This window comes from Delphinapterus leucas, chromosome 11, assembly GCF_059928025.1.
Source record: "Delphinapterus leucas isolate spDelLeu-1000000601 "Yukka" chromosome 11, BTC_Dleu_Yukka2, whole genome shotgun sequence".
NCBI lineage: Eukaryota > Metazoa > Chordata > Mammalia > Artiodactyla > Monodontidae > Delphinapterus > Delphinapterus leucas.
The window spans coordinates 96776300-96798549 of record NC_143139.1 but is presented as its reverse complement, the minus strand read 5'-3'; the positions used below and the strand labels follow the sequence as shown (position 1 = coordinate 96798549).

The 22250-nt window shown below is 49.6% G+C and overlaps 1 protein-coding gene across 1 annotated transcript in view; it reads left to right on the top strand.

The window, feature by feature from the left end:
• The window catches only part of SCUBE1 (signal peptide, CUB domain and EGF like domain containing 1), a 195611-nt gene that overhangs the window by 14684 nt on the left and 158677 nt on the right, over nucleotides 1-22250 (top strand). Inside the window, exons 5-7 of the mRNA XM_089921601.1 lie at nucleotides 11516-11602; nucleotides 11716-11819; nucleotides 13738-13823. Of these exons, the coding sequence (XP_089777727.1) occupies nucleotides 11516-11602; nucleotides 11716-11819; nucleotides 13738-13823 (277 nt within the window). The remainder of the gene's footprint in view (nucleotides 1-11515; nucleotides 11603-11715; nucleotides 11820-13737; nucleotides 13824-22250) is intronic.

Below are 22250 nucleotides of genomic sequence, written 5' to 3'. Positions count from 1 at the left end.
AAAGGCCCTGTGGTGGGAGGGAGACAGGCGTCGCCCAGGAAAAAAAGAGGGAGAGAGGTGGGACAGGGGCCCAGTGGTAAGGATCCTCAGGGAAGGTGGGCAGACTTCAGGGCATGGGGCAGGACAAGCATGACAACCTCCCTATTTTGGGCAATAAGACTGGTAATGAGGGCCAGGCGGTGATCCCAGAGAGGGAGGGAGTGGATGAGGGACAGAGTTAGGAGGGTAAACGCATGATCCAAGTCACTGGGGGCAGGTGGAGGGAAAGGAGGCCACTGGCCAGGGCTCCAGGACGCATGATAATGCCTGCCGGGCCACACGGAGGCTCAAGGGAGGGAAGCCAGCGAAGGGGAGGACGAAGAGTTCAGTTTGAAACATCATGAGCCCGAGGTTCTGGGCCCACTCAGGAGAGCAGGGGAGAGGGTGGTGGCCTCAGGGCAGACAGGCTTAGGGGTCATTGGCACGACAGATGTGGCCTGTGAAGTCAGGAGAGTGGTCAGGACCTCCTGGAAGAGACCTAGAAAAGGACGGAGACCAGGGCTGAGTCCTGAGGACCCCGGCATCCAAGAGAGGAGTGCAGAGAGAGGAGCCGGCAGAGAAAACGGGGAGGAGCTGCTGGGGAAGTGAGCGGGCAGAGGATGAACCCCAGTCTGAGAGGGACGGTCAGGAGGCCCCAGTAAGAGAACTTGGATTCAACAACCAGAAAGTCATAAGAGACCCTGAGGACAGGACCCCCACAGGGGCTGGGGTGATGGAAGTGAGAAGGCGAGACACCCCCTCTGGACAGGGCATCTCACTGAACCCCTGCTTCTCCATACTTGGGAGCCATTCTCCATTATATTGAGAACAATGACCCCAATGTCCATCATGGGCAGAGATTTCTTTGGCTAGAAGGAGCCAGTGTCTGAAACGTGCTGGGAAACAGCTGCATTCTATTCCCAGCATCCTCCCTACCCCCAGCAAAGGTTATCCCCATTTTACAGATGGGAAAACAAGTGAAAGCAGCTTACCTAAGGGCACACAGCACATCAGAGGCAGAGCTGGCACCAGGACTAGGGACCCAGGTGCCCAGCCCAGCACTCTCTCCTCCTGCCTCTGTCTATGCTCCAAAAGATGCTACGAGTGAAAGTCATGGATCTGAGGCAGAGTGGGGAGCTCTGGTTAGACTTCCCTTCCCCAGACCTCTGCCCCTCCATCTAGGAGCCCGATCTGGGCCTCTGCTTGAACATGATGCCTTCTCTCCATCTACCGGGTGAGGCCAGGAAAAGCCCCATCCTACAAGTACTCCCACCTCATGGGGAGGCCTCATAGGTAAGAGGCCTGTGAGGCCTGGATGGCCTGGTTGATGCCTACCCTGCTCGGTCACCTGTGTCTAGACTCCAGGGAATAGCCCCCACACACTAGCAACTTCAGGAAGGAGACATGAGGGCAGATGGGTTCTCAGATTCCAGTGGTGTCATGGCTTCCTGGGGCCAGGTTCAGATCCTGGCTCTGTCACTTGCTACCTGAATGACCTTGGGCAGGTCTGGACCCCATGTGAGAGCCTTAGTTTCCTCATCTGGAAAATGGCCTTTATATACCATCTCCCAGGGCCACTGTAAGGCTTGATTTGCCCTTCAAACAGGTGCCCGGCACAGAGAGGGAGGAGCCCCGTTTATGTTGGATGTTGTCCAAAAAGACCCAGCCAGAGAGAGAAAGATGGATCCAGTGAGGATCTGCCCTCGTGTAGCTAACGGGAGAGAGCACACAGGAATGCACACAGGCTGATACAACAGTGAGCCGGGGGTGGTGGGACCTCCAGGGTCCCCGTGTTTCCGATAAACATGATCCAGTACTTCCCACTTCCTTGCCTTTGCCTGTGCCCTTGCTTGGTGTGCCTGGGTCGTACTCGTCCTTCTAGGTCCGTATCTGCATCCTCTGGCCTGACTTGTCTTAACCTGGAGCTGGTCACATTGTCCCTCTCTTTAACATCGGTCACTGAGCGACTTCCCTGGTGGTCCAGTGGTTAAGACTCCACACTTCCACTGCAGGGGGCGCGGGTTCAATCTCTGGTCAGGGAACTAAGACCTGCATGCTGCACGGTGCAGCCAAAAAAATAATAATAATAATAAATAAATACATTTTAAAAATCCATCGGTCATTGGTACCACTCAGACGGCCCCTTTGAAGCTCGTGTTCAAAACATCCAGCCACCCGTGAGCCCAGGAGGCCCAAGGAAGCCAAGTGGACCCCCTACCACTCTCCCCTGGCACGGAGGGAGGGCGGGCAGGACAGGGCAGCCACGAGCAGGAAGCTGGGTGTTTACATTGCAAACAGAGGCTGAGGGGAGATTGCGGCAGGGAGGTGCAGACGCCCAGGTGCCAAGCTGCATGTTTGCCCTGGTCCCAGGGGCTCTCAGTGCCCCCGGCAGCCCAGGGCTGGCATATCCCACTTTGTCTTCCCCGCATGCAGCGTGCACCACGTGTGGGCGGAGGGCCACGCTCTATCTCCACGCTGTTGGGGAAGCAGCCCACGTGTGCTGACCCTCCCCGCACCCAGCCCCGCCCCAGCCTCATCAGGCCCCACTTCCTGTGCCTCGCGTGGCCTCCTGCCTGCAGCATCAACCCTCTAACCCGCTGTCAACACCCTGCCCCGGCAAACTTCACTCCCTCCCTCATCTCTTTAACAGGCAGCCCTCATGCCAAGCCCTGTGTTTGAGCTGGGCTCCTGCCCAGGGGGAAACAGAAGCCGGGTGAAGAAGCCAGGAGCCCATTGGCTCAGACCCTCAACCCTGCCACTCACCAGCTGGGTGACTTCGCCCAAGTCAGTGCGCTGCTCTGGGCCTCTTTTCTTTGGCTGTAAAATGGGACGATGCCACTCATAACCTCCACCTCGTAGCACGATCACGAGTATTTAATGAGCCAGGACAGGTAAAGTGTTTAGAAAGTGCCTGGCACAGCACGAGCTCAGCAGATGTCACCGCTGGTACCACCGCGGTCATCGTCGGTGCTGGGGACCGTGGGTCCAGAGGAGGGGGCAACGGTTCTTTATACTCATTACCTCCATCCTCGTGAAACCCCTGCTAGGTGGCCATTGTCAGACCCATAAAATAGAAGAGGGAAGTGAGGTTACGCCAAAGCCACCAGATGTGTATGTGTGGAGCCTGGATTGACCCAGGCAGCCCGATGGAAACCACTGAGCAGGGACTTCCCTGGTTGTCCAGTGGGTAAGACTCCGCGCTCCCAATGCAGGGGGCCCGGGTTCGATCCCTGGTCAGGGAACTAGATCCCGCATGCATGCGGGATCAACAAAAAAGTCCACGTGCTGCAACTAAAAGATCCCGCATGCCAAAACTAAAGATCCCACATGCTGCAACAAAGACCCGGCGCAGCCAAAATAAATAAATATTTAAAAAAAAACTACTGACAGGAGTTGGGGAGAAATGTGCAGGGCTATGTCAGACTCCCAGGGCTCCCCAGGAGCCAACCCCTGTGTCCATGTGCCCCAGGAGGCCAGCAGCCCTGCAGCCACATCTCAGGTGGGGCCAGGGCAGCCCTCCCTCCCACCCACCCGCCCAGCGGCCCCCTCTTCCTCAAAGAGTTCTTCAAGCTTCCCCTTCCCGAGGCTGCAGCCCCACAGGGCGCCCTCCAGGGCCTTCCTCCTAGGCTGGTGGAAGGTGATCTGCACCAAGGTCACCTCCGCATCATTCACACAGGGCAAGTGGGGCGGGAAGCGGCCTCGAGGAATTTCTGTCCTCTCCCAGAGCCCCCTCCCAGGGATCTCCTGCCCAGAATTCCCCTTAGGCCCATCTTGCATCCCCTCAAATGTCTGGAGCCCAGGCTCCAGCAGGATGGCGTCTCTTGAACAAACAACAGTCCTGGTAGAAGTCCAGGCACCTGCTGGCCAAGGCTGCCCTGAGGTGGGGAGTGGCCAGGACCAGCCTCGCTCCCTGTCTGTGTGCTGAGACCCAGGGGTCAGGCAGACATGGGTTCAAGTGCTGACTCCATCACGTAAGAGCTGGGTGGCCTTGGTCGTGTCAGTTAACCTCTCTGAGACTCTTTGCAAGGATGAAATGGGAAAAGGTGCATGAAGAGGTCCAGGAGGTATCTAGGAGCTTGGCACACAGTAGGAGCTTAATTAATGTCAGTCTTATTTACACTTCCCTCCTGGAACTTGTGAATAGTTGGGAAAAGATGTTCAGTCACTCATTTATGCTCCCTTCCTCTCTCTCTTTCTCTGTCTCTTTCATACACACACACACACACACACACACACACACACACACACACACACCGCAGTTCCCTCCATGCTGGGGAAGACACAGGGTCAGTGTCCATTAAGTGGCTTCCACTACCAAGGCCCTGAGACACTGCGAGGCCACACACAGGCCTGGATCCACCCAGCAGGAGGGGTGGGGACACACTGGCTCCTGTGAGCCCCTGGAGAGGCTTGGGTTCAGGTGGGAGCAGGGTGAGGTGCTGAGATCCTAGAAGAGAAAAACCTTGGGACCCAGGGGCGCCCCACAGCCAGAGGCCAGCACGCTAGCACAGGGGGTGACCTGGGTGGGTCTTTCCCGCTTCTGCGCCTCAGACTTCCTTCAATGCAACGGCAAGAGCCCCCCTGGCTGGCCACCAGGGATGGTTATCAGGTTAAATACTGGTACTAAAACCCTGACACTCCATCACAATACATGGGGCCCTTCATGCACAACCCCAGCCGTGTGCTGGCCAACCTTTAACAGTGGGTCTACAGGGGAAAAGCCCGGACGTGTAGCCTTTGCTGATTTCCGTGGTGTAAATGCTCCCACAGCAGTCCATTTCAAGCTACTAACCTACACACCCAGATGGGAATGGTTGTGTGCCGATGGCCCTCGGGAGCGGATGAGAGCCGTCACGACACCACAGCTTCCCTTTCGTCTCCTTCTCCCACCGCCCCCCCTTCTGCCACACTAGCCATGTTTCTAATCTCCACATACACCAGGTGTGTTCCTGCCCCAGGGCCCTTGCACTTATCATTGTGTCCTCTGCCTGGAACGTTCCTCCTCCAGTTGTGGAACGGCTGGCCATGTCTTGCTTTCCAAGTTTCAGCTCAAATGTCACCTCCTCCAGGTAGCCTGCCCTGACCACCTGGGTAATATTGTTCCCTTGCCCGACCCACACACCCCTGACTCTCTCCGATTTCCTGCTGTTTTATTTCCCTCGTGGCACTTGACTATTTGAAAGTGTGGCGCACGTTTTATCCGTCACGTGCATTTATCTGTCTATTTTCTGTCTCACCTACCAGTGTTTGCTGTCAGAGCCGGGCCTCATCTGCTGGGGCACGGCTGGGTCCCTGGTGTTTAGCACACAGTAGGTGCTCAGACACTATTAACGTGAATGAATGTGTGAATGGTGAATGAACGAATGAAGGTCGGAACCTACCTGCCCTGATGACCCTGGGCCCTGCCTGGCCCACTGCGCCCTCCGCCGTCCCCCAAGCACCCTCCCCCACCCAGCAGCAGCTCTAATTGGCGGAGGCCCCTTGACGGCACCCCATTGTGGAACCTGTACTTGCCAGCTCCGGCCTCTCCCCCCACCCCAAATCTCCCTCTTCAGCAGAAAGACAGACCCCGGCCCTATTGTGCGGTTCCTGCTGACAGGGATGACCTCACCGGGGGCCTCCTGAGATGGGGCCCAGGGAGGGGCAGGGGGGGATGGGGGGGCGGGCCCAGGTTGGGAAAGCCTGGAGGCCTGTGGCCTGGGACAAAGGGCCAGAGGGGAGTGAAGCCCTTCCTGAGAGAGAGGGTTGCCAGGGGAAAGACAAGGGCGCTTTTCATTAGGGGAAATAATTGGTGGTAGTGGTGGGAGTTAATCCATAAGAAAGGATGCCGAGGGAAGGCTGGGCTAAGAGGCCATGAGCCTGAGGGGGGCTTTGGAGACACAGAGAGACAGAAAGACAGACCTGGGCCTGAAACCTGCTCATTGTGTGGCCTTGGACCAGGGACCTCCTCACCCTGGGCCTGTATCTTCACGTATAAAGTGGACAAACTTTATACATGGTGCCCCCTGCATGGGGTTGTTACAGGCCTGTATTGGATACCAGCTGTCAGGTGGCAGGCACACAGTAAGTGCTCAATAAACAGTCATCGCCCCCCACCCTCTTTCCTGGACTCTCCTCATTCCTCACCTTCCCATCTCCCGGACTCAGCTGACCGTCCCCCAAGCTGCTCACCTAGGAACCCAGGGCTTGGCAGTCCCCCTCCACCAGGGCCGCCAGGCTGGGCCAGGTCCCCAGCACAACTCCTGCTCCGGGCTCCTGAGCTCAGGACCAGGCGGGCCCAGAAGAACCTTCGTTCTCACGGGCGAGCCCAGAGCTGGCCCGTCTGGTCTCTGCACCGGAACCTCTGCCTCGGGGCCCTGTCATCACCCCAGCCCTGAGCACCCTCCCTGCATGATCACCCTACCTGAGGATCCCTAGCAAAGGAGCACCTGCCCCACAGGGCCTGGGGAGCCCTGGTCGTGCGCTTCCCGTCCCTGGGAAGGGGGACAGTGCGGGGTCGGGACCTCTGTGGGATGGAGAGACCAAGCCTGCTGGGGGAAGAGCACGGCGCTTGCTGGGGCAGAGTGCGATGTCTGGTCCAACCTTCTGACTCCTTGCTATGAATAACAAACATTTTCATCAAATTCTATCAGCACTGTGTCATTTTCAAGAGCAAGATTTTCCGGATTGAAGCGCCGTATGTTAATTTAGTTTCTTGGCCAGGCTTCTATCAAGTGAGGTTAACCTGTTTCTAGTTCATTATTATTATGTATTTTTTTTTTGCAGTACGCGGGCCTCTCACTGTCATGGCCTCTCGCGTTGCAGAGCACAGGCTCCGGACGCGCAGGCTCAGCGGCCATGGCTCACGGGCCCAGCCGCTCCGCAGCACGTGGGATCATCCCGGACCGGGGCACGAACCCGCGTCCCCTGTATCGGCAGGCGGACTCCCAACCACTGCGCCACCAGGGAAGCCCCTAGTTTATTATTTTTACTTTCATTTTATTGAACTCATTTTCATTGGGATCAATATTTTCCCATATGACATTTGCACTGACAATTTCATCTTCCCAACAGCTTTTCAGCCGTGTCACATTTTGCCCATCATAGCTTGTGCCACTGTGGGTTTCCCTTTGTGGCAATTCTTTTTCCACCAAGTTCAATGTTTCAGAGACGCATGTTGCACGTTCTGAAATTGGTTGAGAAGGTCTGATTCTTCCATCAATCCCTAAATCAATAAGTTTTCCTGTGTCGGGGTTTGATTTGGGGTTGTTTATTATCCCAGTGAGATTTCTCCTGCACTGGGTAAAGGGCTCGGGGTTTGTGTTGACTCCTGGCAGCAAAAAGCTTTAGAGATGGGTGCACATGGTAGGGTAGACACACCCTGAGGGGCAAAATGCCCTGTGCCTGAAGGTGGCCCTGGTCCTTGACAGCAGAATTGGGATGGGGAAAACTTCCATGGGAAACGACAGCCCGATCCAGACAGGACTACTAATCCAGACCCTTTAGAAATGAAGGTTCGGGTCACTCCACCGCCCGCAGGGCACCACGACCAGCTGACGTGCTGGTCCTCTCTGCCTCAGGTCCCAGATTATCGCTGTGGCAAGCAGTTTCTCCAAAGGCCCCCACGATCCCCCTGAGTGCGGGTGGGACCTGGAACTTGATTCTAACCCATGGACTATGGCAAAGGTGATGGATGTCACTTCTATGATGAGGTTACACAAGCCCAAGATTATGAGTCTGGTCTTGCTAGCAGATCCCCACCCCTGCTGGTTCTGATGCCGTTGCTGTCATGTCGTGAGAAGCCCACATGGCAAGGAACTGAGGGTGGCCTCCAGCAAGGAACTGTGTGGAACCAACTACCAAGTGTGCTTGGGAGTAAATCCTTCCCCGGCTGAACCTTCAGGTGCTGGATCGACAGCTTGATTGTAGCCTTGTAAGAGTCTCTGAAGCTGGGAGGACCCAGCTAAGCTCTACCCAGACTCCTGACCCACAGAAACCAAGAAATAATCAATATGTGTTGCTTTAAGCCACTAAGTATTGTAAAGGTTTATTACAGACAATTAATATATCAGGCAAACATAATAATGATAAGAAGTAGTAATAGTAGTAAGATATATTTATTTTACTGAGCACCTACTATGTGCCAGGCACCATTTAAAGTGTTTCCCATGCATTGTCTTATTTATTCCTCACATTCACCATAACCATCTTATAGTTACCATTCACAGATGAAAAAACAGAGAGGTTAACATGATAGAGCAAGGCCCAAATCCCAGAGCCTGGCTGTGTGCTAAGGTGAGTAGCCCAGGGGCAGCCACCTGGGTCCCTTTTTCCTCCCAGATCCATCCCTCGTCCACACCCTTTTCCTCCTTGGATACAGACACCCTTTATCTTGTCACAAACGTGATCATATGGACACAAATGCACCTATGATATCATTCTGCAGACATATTTCCCAGAAACATAATATCAATTTTACCTGAACTTTTAAAAAGCATTTAATTCCTTCAGCTGTCTGGTGGTCCATGTGCAGGGGAAACTGAGCTACCTGGCTTCCTGAAGATTCTTCAGGAGACTCTCACTTCACCGCCGTACAGGAAATAGATTCAATTAGAAAAATCTATTGCTAATTTGAAAGCTCTGATTCTATAATTTCCTACAGGGAAGACATGTAAATTGCGTGTTACTTAACACCCTTTCATGGCAGGTGAGTTCCACGGGGGGCAATTATAATCCGCTCTCCACTCCTCTTACAGATTCCTGACAAGGGGGGGAAGAGGGAGGAGGGAAAAGGAGGAGGAGGGAGAACAGAAAATATTTTGAAGGCTGGTCTCTAACGGGCTTTAGGAACTGCTAAGCTGGAAGGGCCTGGGTGAGGTCAGCTGGTTTGGTGCCCACCTGATCACCCATCCCTGGGGCAGAGCCCCGGGGCCTCTGGCCTTTCCCAGGTGCAAATAGTGCACCTGGAAGATCACTGGGGTCGGGGTGGGAGCAGGGCGGGGGAGTGCAGCCAGGACACTCAGCTTTACACTCCAGTTCCTGTCACCAGCTGTGTGGCATGCAGCTGTCCCTTTACCCCCCGGCCCTGGTCTCCACCTGTGCAACGGGGAAAGTTAATACTCCCCAAGCTGAGCTGTCGGGAACCCCAAATCCAATATCGAGTGTGAACTTAAAAGGGGGGCTTTGCAAACTACGACGCACTGTCCTTCATGAAGGGTGCTAATATTGGGAGTCAGACCCTGAAGCACCCACTCAGGTCTGATTTCCATCCTCTTCCCCACCTGCACGAACCGCCAAAAGGTCTTTCTCTGGTTGGACCCAAATCTTTCTGGCTAAGGGGTTTTTCAAGATAAGCCTGTCTCTTTCCGTACAGTGTGTATCTGGCATCCCCCTTCCACCCACACTCTCTCTCTCTCTCTCTCTCTTTCACACACACACACACACACACACACACACACACACACACACACACACAGGTCTGGGTAGAGGTCTCTGGAAGAATCTTCAGGAAGCCAAGACCACAGAGGGCCTCTAGGCTGGAGAGCTGGGCGTGGAGTGCGGGACGGAAGGACCTAATTTTTACTCCCTCCCTCCCTCCCTTCCTCCCCTCCCCCCTCCGCTCCTTCCTTCCTTCCTTCAATTCTTTTTATATTCACCCATTACCTACTGAAACACGTGATTTTATACATTTAAACATTTATTCATTTTAAACAAACGAGACCTGGGACCCAGGGCTCCTCCTTTCTCCCCTTCCCCCCTCCCCGCCCCGCCCCGCCCCGCCCCGCCCCGGCCGGAGCCCTCCTTTCTGATCCTTCTGACCCGCCTCAATCCATCCTTCAGGTCACAACATTTGAGCACCTTCCCCAGACAGACGCCGGGCTGGGCGCCGAGGAAGGGTCGCTTCTACCTGGAGTCGCCCCCTGAGCTGGGCCTTGAAGAATGCACAAAAGTCCTCTGCTCCCCGCAAGGAGCTGTGAGCAGACCCACCCCGAAAACGAATACCCTGCCACGGGGCGCCCTAACAACCCGCCGCAAGCAGCCAGACTTCCACGGGCCTGCGGGCGGGGGCGGGCGCCACCTGCTGGGCACAGGTGAGAAGTGCGCCCGGTGCCCGCTTTTGGCCTTGATCCCAGAACGAGGCGGTGCTCAGCGCTGGGCAGGTGTGTCCTGGACTCCCCTTGCGGGGGAGGTGGGACGCTGCATCTTCCTCCTCACAAGTTTCTCCAAACAGCTACTCCGTGTGGTTTTCGTAGATGGGACGTTTTTTACACGTCAGAGGTGTGTCAGACACTATAAATCTTCCTTAACTCCCCAAATGTGTACCAAGGGCCAGCCCCTGTGATCGACACTGGTGACGTAGTGACCTGTGGGCTCTGAGGGCAGGAGGCCGAGATTAAACAATTCGTTACTCAGGAGCCATTTAATTACAAGCATAATCATGTTCAATGGGGAAGGAGAGAGTGCAACATTGCTTCAGCTGCCCTCCAGGAGTTCTGCAACGTAGGAAGGATGTGACCAATATTTTACAAATGAGGCTCAGAAAGGTGGAGGGGCTCCCCCAACGTCACACAGCAGGAGGAGATGGAGCTCAGATAGGGAGCCAGGTCTGCCAGGCCCCAGGAGGTGGGAGGCTGCAGCGTCCCTGCAGACCCACTGCCGAGCTACAGGAACAACCCCCAACTCCCTCCCTTACAAGACCCCAGGGAGCAGCTATTTCTCCAAAGGCCAGTTTCGGTGGGCTTCCGCCATTGCTAGGAATCAGACCAGACCCCCTACAAGAGCCACCCTTCTCCATCTAACGGGATCAGCAGACAGAACACCAAATCATCAAACGCCATCTGCCAGAGACCGTCTTCCCCACCCTTACCAAACCCCTTCTCCCTGAATGAGCCCACCATCCTTCAGGAGAGAAGAGGGCCCTGCAGTAAGACATGCCGGTCCCTGGGGCACCTGGGAATTACTGTCTCCTCCCGGCCTCAGTTTCCCTCCAGTCTAGGTTGATCTGAAGTATTAGAATCCTCTTCACCCACCTCCCTCATTAGCGCGTGCAGAGATGCACAGACCCTTCAGCGGTGCTGGGCGTCCTCAGTTTCCCCAAGGTGACCTGTCTTTGGGAGACTAAAACCAAGATTGTTTGGAGACTGTGAAGGCAAGCAGGACTCCCTGGCCACGTGGCAGCTCAGGGATCTGCAGCTAGGACAGGCCCACTTCCCTTGGGGACACCAACGCAACACACTGGCAGCTGAGGGGCTCCGTGGACCAGACCCTGGGGGGGGGTCCCCTCCATCTCCAAGTTTTGGCTCCTCCCTGTATCTGCAGTGGCTCCTGGAGCCAGTATCCTAAGGCCCCTTGTGGGTAAATCGTGCACTTCTTTATAAACGTGGTGGAAGAGGGGCTGGAACTCAGCTCTCGTTCTGGCACCGCTGTTTTAGGAGCCACTGGGGCGGTTACCTACCCCATCCATGGTGTCCCATCTCATCGTCGGTCAGTGAGGATGCTGGCAGCCCCTGTCTCCTAGACGGTGGAAGGATCAGTGCAGATGGCCCTCTACACAGAGGGCAGAGCACGGGGCCGCGATTGGCACGCAAGAAGAGTTGACCTGATGGTGAGTGTTGCCTAGCCTCCCTGAATGTGGAGTGAAGAACGCTGGCTGTGCACACACCAATCCCCTCACCAGTACTTGGCCCGCTTACACCCATTATGTCACTTTACCCTCAGAAAACCCCTGCCCCCAACGCCATTTTTCAACTGAGGAAACGGAGGCCCAAAGAGGGCTATTCCCAGCGTCACGCTGTGCTGGGGCCGCACTGCATGCACACCAGGCAGGTCTGGAACCAAACCCTGGTCTCCGGGGAATGTCAGCCTTAACCCCTCAGGGGAGCAGCCTGGACCCTGGACCCTGGTCCTTGTAGAAAATCAGACCCCTTTCTCCCCATCACAGCCGGCACCTCCCCATTTTAGCCACAGGGGGGCAGCAGCGACCCAGCCATCTCAGGGCTGCGCAGTGGGGCTGCTCTCCCATCCTTGCTGGCCCAGGACCCGTGGCCAGTGGGAAGGGGGCCCCAGGAATTGTGGCACGGCCAAGCACAGAGAGAGAAGTATACAGTTCTGTTCACTCTACAGAGTTTTTCAAAAACTTATAATTAGTTGTCAGCATTTAGAAATCAGATTTCATACCCAAATCCAGAGTTTTAGGCTTTCTTGAAAACCAGAGAATCAGGCAGCCAGAACTGGTGCCCACAAGTTCCTGCTGGACTGGACGGCTTCACCCCCTTCAACACCACTGTCCCCTCCACCATCACATTTTTGCGGCCCTTGGGCCTCAGAAGACATCTGCATTTGAGACCAGGGGGGCTCCCTGGCAGCCGTGCCCGGCAAGGCGGGGTTTCTCAACCGTCACACCATTGGCATTTCGCATCAGATAATTGTTCGTTGTCTCGGGGCTGCCCTGCACATGGAAGGATGTCAGCAGCACCCCCAGGTTACGATGACCAAAAACATCTCCAGACATCGCCAGATGTCCCCTATGCTACTGCTGTGAGCTATCATGAGTTGCCCTACACACACATACAATCAATGGACACTCCCAGCGCCCCTCTGGGCAGGCCCCTGAGCGGCAGGGCTATCCCAGGGATTGAGCTGGACCAACGCCTTTCCATCCTCCTAGAGCTGGGGCCCTGGGGGTGGGAGAGACACACACAGAAATTGCAACAGAGTGTGGCTAACAGTGGCATGGAGGGGCACTCGGCGTGGGGTGGGGGGCACTGAGCAAACCCCTGACCTGAGCAGGAGGCCAGAGCACCATTGTTCCGTGATCCAGGCAGAGGGACCAGCTTAGAGCACGGGAGAGCAGCAACAGGGACGTGCCCATAGTTCAGCATAGCTAGGGGTGTGCGTGGGCTAGAGGGACCCTGGTGGTTCTGGGGCGCAGCCTCCCTGACCCAGAACCTTCTCCTGACACACACACACACACACACACATACACATACACACACATACACACATACACACACACACACGCACACACATACACGCATACACACACGCACACACATACACACACGCACACATACACACACACATACACACACACACATACATACACACATACACACACACGCACACACACACATACACCACATACACACACACATACACATACACACATACACACACATACACACACATACACATACACGCATACACACACACACATACACACATACACACACATACACACACACACATACACACACATACACGCACACACACGCACACACACATACACACATACATACACACATACACACACACACACACACACACACATACACACACACACATACACACATACACACACACACCATCACTGCAGGTGACCCCCTCAGCTCCAGCTCACTGACAGCCTAGCACCTTGCCCCAAACCCCTCATATGCCCTGAGCTCCAGGCAAGTCTGAGTCCTGTCCCCCCATAAGGGGACACCATAAATCTGATGGAGGATCTGGCCTCCCATGGTTCTAGCCCTTCCCTTGGGTCCTAGCCCCCAGGGGAAGGCTGCAGAGGTGCAGGGCTGGATCCTATAGCAACAGCTACCAACAAGCCACCAAATCCCAGCCCCTGGGGCCTAAGGCTGGCCTTTGGGAGCCCAGCTAGGGTCTTCCAGACTACAGACTCCACATTCCCTAGTGAAAGAGGGGGAGGGGGCAAGGAGTTCTGGGAGGTCCCTTTGCTGGGCCCAGACTGGGGAAACTCAGTGGCCTGGCCATCACGTCCAAGGCCCAGCCGGGAGGTCAAGACCTGGACCCGATCATGGCTGAGGTGTCAGGTAAGGGGACGGACGGATGGATGGTCAGACCACATGCTCCCCCACGGCCCAGGGCTAGAAGGAGAGGTCCACTCGGCCCCAAAGAAATGAGACATAGGCTATGGATGAGAGCACGGAAGCTCAGAGAAGCCAAGCAATGCAGCCAAGGGCACACAGCAAAGAAAATGTTGGTGCCCGAGCCAGAACTCAGGTGGGCCTGGCAATGCTAGCTCTAGCCTTCACCATGAGCCCATTTTTTTTATTGGGCCATTTACTTTTTCTTATTGGTTCTCATGTATTCTGGATGTATTCTGCATAATAACCCTTTGTTCGTTATATACGTTGCAAGCATCTTCTACTACATTTCTTTTCAATCTATTTTTTAAAAATTTTAATTTTAATGTAGTCAAATATATAAACTTTACTTTTCTACTCAAAATCATAAAGATAACCTCTCTTATTTATTGTTTTCTTATGTAAGCTGTCTATTATATGTTAGTGTTAACACGTCAGACCTGATGTGGTGTGAGACAGGGACCCAATTTCACTTCTGTTTCCTATGGATACCCAATTATCCAGTGCCATTTCTCAATGTTCTGAAATGCCAGCTCTGCCATAAATCAGGTTTCCACATATGCATGGCTTTGTTTCTGGCTACGTTAGTTACGTTGATCTGTTTGTCTATGTAACAGCACCTTACCTCTCAATTTTTATGTTATATTATATCTGATAGAGCCGGTCTTTCCCTTGTTCATCTTCAGGAAAGTCTTGGCTACCCCTAGACATTTTTGCTTCTACATTTTAAAAACAGCTTTTCAAAAAGGCAAAAATTTTCTTGGCATTTTGACTGAAATTGCATTGAACGTGCACATGGTAATTTGGGGAGGATTGAGTCTAAAATATTGAGTCTTCTTATCCATGAACATGACATATCTCTGCATTTATTTAGATTTTCTTTAAAATCTTACCATAAAGTTTATAATTTTCTCTGTAAGGTGTTATCACATCCTTTGCTAGATTAATTCCTAGGTAGTTTATTACTATTTTTTTTTTTACTATTGCTAAATGGCATCTTTTTCTTTTTCAAAATTTTAAAAATTTTTATACAATTTTTAAAGGTTACTTTCCATTTACAGTTATTACAAAATATTGGTTATATTCCTTGAGCTTATTCTTACACCCAATAGTTTATACCTCCCACTATCCCACCCCTATATTCCCCACAATGGGTAATCACTCGTTCATTCTCTATATCTACAAGCCTGCTTCTTTTTTGTTATATTCACTAGTTTGTTTGGTTGGGTTTTTTTAGATTCCACATGTAAGTGATATACAGTATTTGTGTTTCTCTGACTTACTTCACTTAGCATAATGCCCTCCAAGTTCCATCCATGTTGCTGCAAATGGCAAAACTCGTTCTTTTTTATGGCTGAGTAGTATTCCACCATATGTGGTGTATGTGCCACATCCTCTTTATCCATTCATCTGTCGATGGACACTTACGTTTCTTCCATACCTTGGCTATTGTAAATACTGCTGCTATGAACGTTGTGGTGCATGTATCTTTTCAAGTTAGTGTTTTGGGATTTTTTTCAGATATATACCCAGGAGTGGAATTGCTGGGTCATATGGTAGTTCTATTTTTATTTGGGGGGGGAAGTAAGCCTCCATAGTGTTTTGCACAGTGGCTCACGAATTTACATTCCCACCAACAGTCCACAAGGGTTCCCTTTTCTCCGCATCCTCGAATGGCAACTTTTTTAGATTGCTTTTTCTAACTGATGATTGATGGTGTATAAAAATACAGTTGGCTTTTTTGTGTTCTTATATACTGAACAAAATTTCTAGACACTTAATTCTAATAATTTATTGGTAGATTCTTTTGAATTTCCTGAGTAGATGATCATAGTACCTGTTTCTAGTATTAGTTTCATTTCTCCTTTTCAACCTTTATGCCTTTTATTTATTCTTCTTATATTACAACCCTGGCTAGAAGCTAACTTCATGTTGAAAAGAATTAGCATCACTGATTTGTTTCTGGTCTTAAAGGTAATACTTCCATTATTTCATTATTATGTATCATGTCATTTACATCCATTTCCCTTTATCAAGTTAAGGACATTCCTTTCAATTCCTGGTTTGGAAAGAATTTTTATAATGAATGAATGTTAAGTTTTATTGAATAATTTTTTTATCTAATGAAATAATCATATATTTTTCCTTTAAACTGTTAATGTGATGAATTATGTTCATTACTTTCCTAATAATAAGCCAACCTTACCTTCATAAGATAAACACAACTTAAACATGATGTACTATATTTTTCAATTATTATTGCTGAATTCACTATGCTAACATTTTAAAAGAATTTTTGGATCTATGTTCATGAGTGAAATTAACTTGAGAAGTTTTTTAGTGTACTGCCTTTATCTGATTATCAATCTTAGCTAATCCGATAAAGTAAGTTGAAGAGTGTGGACTGTGTTTCTCCCCTCTGGAGCAGAAATTTGGGTAAAGCTTGAAGTGGTCTGTTCTTTGACTGCTCAACAGAATTCACCTATAAAGCCACCAGGAGCTGGTGTTTTCTGTATAGGAAGGTTTTAAACTACTAATTTAATTTATTTAATAATTATGGAAACATTCAGGTTTTCTATTACTTCTTGAGTCAATTTTGGTAAGTTGTATTTTTCTAGGAATTTGTCAATATCATTTACAACTTCAAATAAATAAGGTCATTTATAATATTTTATAGTATCCATTTAGTCTGTGCTTTGTCTATAATCACGCCTTTTCTTTCATTCTTAATACTGATTATGTGTGCTTTTTCTTTTAATTAATCTTGTAAGAGATTTGTGTAACATTTTTATTCTTTTCAAAGAATCATCTTTTGTCCTCAGTCATCTTCCTCTCTGTTTGTTTTCTATTTCATTAATTTCTGTGCTTATAATCATTTGATTTCTTCTACTACCTTTGGGTTTATTCTACTGTTTTTATTCTAACTCTTTAAGTTAGATACTTAGCTTATTAGTTTTGACCATTTTTTATTTGCCAATACGAGCATATAAGGTTATAAACTCTTCTGCAAATACCGCTTTGGTGGCATCTCACAAGTCTTGATGCAAATATTTTTGTTATTGGTCAGTACTAAGTATTTTATAGTTTTGGTTATGATTTCTTTCTTGGCCTGTGAGTCATTTAGGTGTCTGTTTTCAAGTTTCCAAAAGTATGAGCTTTTTTTAGTTATCCTTTTGGTTATCAACATCTAACTTATTTGGATTATGATCAGAGAATAGAGTCTGTGTACACATTGTGCCAGATGCGGTGATTACCGCTCAGGACCCCTGCAGGAATGAAGGACTTACTCCCCCAGATGCTAAGGGAGCTACCCAGACGTTGGCCCTCAGCTGTCAGCCTCTGGAGAGCGGTTGCGTGGGCTAAAGAAATTGCCCTGCCCAACTGAGGTCATGCCTCCTTCAGGGGGCAGCCTGCATCTAATCAATGTGGGCGAATAAAGGCCTGGGCCCTTCCCCCAACCCAAGAACTCAGAAGGACCATCCCAGCTCCAGAGCTCTCCATGGAGTTGGTTAAGGCTTCCGTTGATACTGTACTGTGGCTAAGTGCCTCCTCCTGTACAAGCCTGCTTCTTCCCCTCCTTTCCACTGATGCCAATCCCAAGAGTGTTCCCTAATAAATCTCCTGCACCCTAATCTCCTTCTCAGAGTCAAGTTCCCAGGAGATTCAAACTGCCTCCCTAATCTTTGAAATTTGTTGAGGTTAGCTCTACAGTCTAGCATCTTCTCTAAACTTTCTGTGCATCCTTGAAAACAATGCGATTGGGGTACCATAGTCTACATATGTCGATTATATTGAACTTGTAACTGTGCTCCTCAAATGTCCTGTATCTTCACTGAGATGACCTCAAAAATATCCCATCATGAGGCGGATATGTCTCTACTCCTGTCCTTCCCATGTTCGTTTATATTTTTGCAGCTATGATATTAGTTATGTATAAATTGAGAACTGTTGAACTTCCCGGCAAATTGAACTTTCCATCATTTACTGACATTCTTATCTCTAAAAATGCTTTTCTCCGCAAAACTCTATTTCTATCTTATGAATACAGCCACAGCAGCTTTCTTTGTGTTAGTATTTGCCTAGTATATTTTTGCTACACTTGGACTTTCAACAGTGCTGGGTCCTTATGTTTGAGGTTTATCTCCTGTTACAGAACATAATCTAGATGTTTTTAGAATCCAGTCTGAGAATCTTCTTTTAACTGAAGAGTTTGGTCCTTTTACATGTATTACTGATAGCTTATATTCTAGATGAAATTCTATAGTCTTACAATGTATTTTCTATTCATTCCAAATTTTCCTGCCCCCAGCCTCTTCTTTACCTTCCTTTCAATCATTTGAGACTTTTATCATCTTTTTCTTATCTGAATTTTTCCAATTGTTTGGAAATTGTACACGCTATGACTATTTATTCGTACTCACCCTAGCCATTCTAACACTGGACACTTAACTAATAACGTCTAAACTTAATCAATATATTTGCCCTCTTCTCAAGTACTTGAAGGAGTTTGAAAACTTTAATTTTGACCATCCCCTGCAAAATTATATGGTGTTGTTCAGTATTTTAGTAGCAGCCTGTATTTCTCCTACCATAAATGAGACATTATTGTTGTGGAGTCATACAGTTCTTTTTGTTTGTTTCCAAATATTTGCCCATATCTTTGCCCATTTTTCCTTCTTATGTATCTGGCCTTTCCTCTGGAATAATTTTTATTCTGCCTGAAGTACATTACATTTAGAATTTTCTTTAGTGAGGCCTTTCAGTAGTAGGATCTCACTGCTTTTACTTGTCTGCATATGTCTTAATTTCTCCCTTATTTTTTTTTTTTTTTTTTTGCGGTATGCGGCCCTCTCACTGTTGTGGCCTCTCCCGTTGCGGAGCACAGGCTCCGGACGCGCAGGCTCAGCGGCCATGGCTCACGGGCCCAGCTGCTCCGCGGCATGTGGGATCCTACCGGACCAGGGCACGAACCTGCGTCCCCTGCATCAGCAGGCGGTCTCTCAACCACTGCGCCACCAGGGAAGCCCTCTCCCTTACTCTTGAAGGATAGTATAGAGCTCTAAGCTGACAGGTTTTTTCTCAGCACATAGAAGATATAATCCCACCGTCTCCTGGCTTCCATTGAAGACAGTGAGAAGTCAGCTGTCACTCCAACGACAGACCCTTTGGCGATCATCTTTTTTTCTCTGGTGCTCTTAGCCTCTTCTCTCTGATGTTCCACAGTCTTACTATCATGTGTCTAGACAGGAATTTCTTTTTATTTACCTTACTTGGGATTTACTAGGCTTTCTGAATCTGAAGTTTTGTATCCATAACAATTTTACCAAATTACCAGGCATTATGTCCTCATATATTGCCTGTCCCTCCATCCTATCATCTACTTCTAGAACTCTGAATAGATGTATCCTAGGCCTTGTCACTCTATTCTTCTGGATAATTCCTGTGGCTCGATGGGTTTACTAATCCTGTCTTTGGCTGTAGCTAATCTGTTGTTCAACCTGTCCGTTGAGTTTCAAATTATAAGTCTTATATTTCTCATTCCCGTCAGTTTTCTTGGGTTCATTTTTGAATCTGGTTGTTCATGACAGTCTCTTATTCTCTGCTCATGCTGTCAAATTTCTCTTTTATTTCTTTAGAAACACAAAGATAGTTGTTTAAACTTGTTTTAGTCTGCATAGGATAATTTCAAATCTCAAGTCTTAAAGGATCTGTTTCTACTGCTTCTTGTTCCTGCTGGTTCTCTTTTTCTCCTTGTGAAGTTTATTATTTTTCACTGTGAGCTGCTCCCTTTCTCTGGAACTGTATTTGTGGACATTCTATAAGGCTGACACTTATTAGTTGAATTCTTCAAAGGAGGCATAGAGTTTGCTTCTGCCAGTTGACTGGGGATACAACCAAGCAGGGGCCATTTTAAATTCTCCAGTTGAGTTTGTTTGAACCACACAAGCAGCGTGAATTCAAACTGAAAAGCTTGTGAGGACCAGCTTGTGGTTGCAAATTCTCAAGTGAGATTTTTTTTTCCCTCTCAACCCAATGTCAAGGTCAGAACAGGCAGGTTTCCTTTCTGTTCTCTTTTGCAGGGTGAGATTTACTTTTCATTCTTTCCTTACCCTCTGGACATAGCCCTTTGGACTCTAACTTTGAAGGGAGTCTCCCATGAAATCCTCCCCTTGAGTGGTGTCCCGTGTTTATCTCCTGTTCCTTGCATCCATCTCACACAGCTACAGAAACAGAAGGTCAAAGGCTCCCACCTCCACTTCATTTCAGACATCCATCATTTCCCTACTTTCCCGCCAACTCAGCAATGTGTCAAGAAATAAGTTAAAAAAGTATTTTATCCAGCCTGTTAATTATAACCAGGGGAGCTGTTAAAGGGATCTAATCTGGCTGAGTGCCAGGAACAGAAGTTCTCTCTGAGAACTTTCCAGAACTTGCTTTGGCCTTAAGCCTGTTTGCCACTGTTAACGCACACTACCTCATCCCGTGATTACCCGTAGGCTTGTTTTTGTGGTTGTGGTTTTTGTTGTGTTGTTTTCCCCTCGAGACCATGGGCCCCTCAAGGACCGGGAGGAAGGGGAGTCCAGTGATCTCACTGGATGAAATAACGAAGGCACCAGAGAAACGTGTGCTGGAAGTTGAATGAATGAATGAACAAACCAGTCCTCATTACGACGCCCACCCTGCTTCATCTGCACCATCTATTAATTTCAAGTCTAACCAGCGCCTTGACTTACACTTTCTCTTAGGTGTCGGGAGAAAGGATGGTAATTGTGCAAGACATTTGCACGTCACTCACTGTTCATCACAGCTGCACCCTGGCGCTTAGAACCGCACTTCAACCAGGATATGGTCACAGAAAGTTTCAAAACTAACCAACTAAAAAAAAAAGGTTTCGTGCCACAAAATGAAAATACTTCTTGCCAGCTGGAATCAAACCAACCAAATTTGGGACCTGTGGGTTTCAGTAACCCTAACCAGAAGGCCCAACCCATGGGCATCAGAGCCTGGCAGGGAATAAGCTGGCCTGTCTGACAGCATGGATGCCTCAGCCCTCGTCTTTCTTAAAATGGAACTAATCCTGGTACCTAAATATACATGGGTCTTTCAAAACCTTGCTGCTTCTCCCACCTACCTTCACACTTCTGACTCAAGGGGGAAAAATAACCCACCAGCAATTCATCTTCTTCAAGGGCTGCCACAAGCTTATATTTTTTCTTTTTTCACAGCTGAGTTATTTCTGATCTGGGTCCTGGCAAAAAGCAACATAGAGCAACCGTGGCTGGGAGACTTTTGGAAGCTGTGCCAAGCCAAACAGTGTCTCAGAGTCTACATCGGATCCGCCAACCTCGCGAAAGTGTATTTTAACTTGACGGAAAAACACCTTGAAATGCTCGCGATGTAAAACCGGTGAAAATGAGGGTCAGAAATGAGACGCTCACAAGTTGTAATGTGAGGCGGTCTCTCGGCCTCTGAACACGTGGCCTCGGGGCTTGTGAAGAATCACGAAAACACGAGCACTAGGGAGGCCCCAGAGGCTCCAGGGACAGCAAAGTTCAGAGGTAAAAGGCAAGCTTGTGAGTCGGACAAAACCAGGTTTGTGGGCTTCCTGACCTCTCCTCAGCTTCGTGACCCTGAGCTAGTCACTTCCCCAGTCTCCATTTTCTGAACCTAAGAGAGAGGTGATGGTAATATACCTACCTCATAAGGTTGTCGTAACAGTCAAATAAAAGTATATACGTAATTATATATAATCACAGTGTTTATCGAGTTCAGAGCAGACTAAGTGTTCGCCGTATGACAGATGCTGCATTTTTACTGTGTATCGACACTTGTGAGATGGTGATCATGATGGTGGGGGACAAGAAATTGAACTGAGAGGGAAACAGACACGTTCAAAGTTATTTTTAGAAGCAGGGGCAGGGACTTCCCTGGTGGCACAGTGGATAAGACTCTGCCCTTCCTAATTTCATTTTTTTTTTTTTTTTTTTTGCCGTACGCGGGTCTCTCACTGTTGTGGCCTCTCCCGTTGCGGAGCACAGGCTCCGGTCGCACAGGCTCAGTGGCCATGGCTCACGGGCCCAGCCGCTCCGCAGCATGTGGGATCTTCCCGGACCGGGGCACGAACCCGTGTCGCCTGCATCGGCAGGCGGACTCTCAACCACTGCGCCACCAGGGAAGCCCCAAGACTCTGCCCTTCCATTGCAGGGGGCAAGGGTTTGATCCCTGGTTGGGGAAATAAGATCCCCACATGCCATGAGGCCAAAAAATTAATTAATTTAAAAAAAACTGTATGGGCAGAAGCAGAACGACAGCCCAGGAGAGCTAAGGAAATCTCATACCTCCTATTTACACCTTTGTTCTTTTGCTCTACTT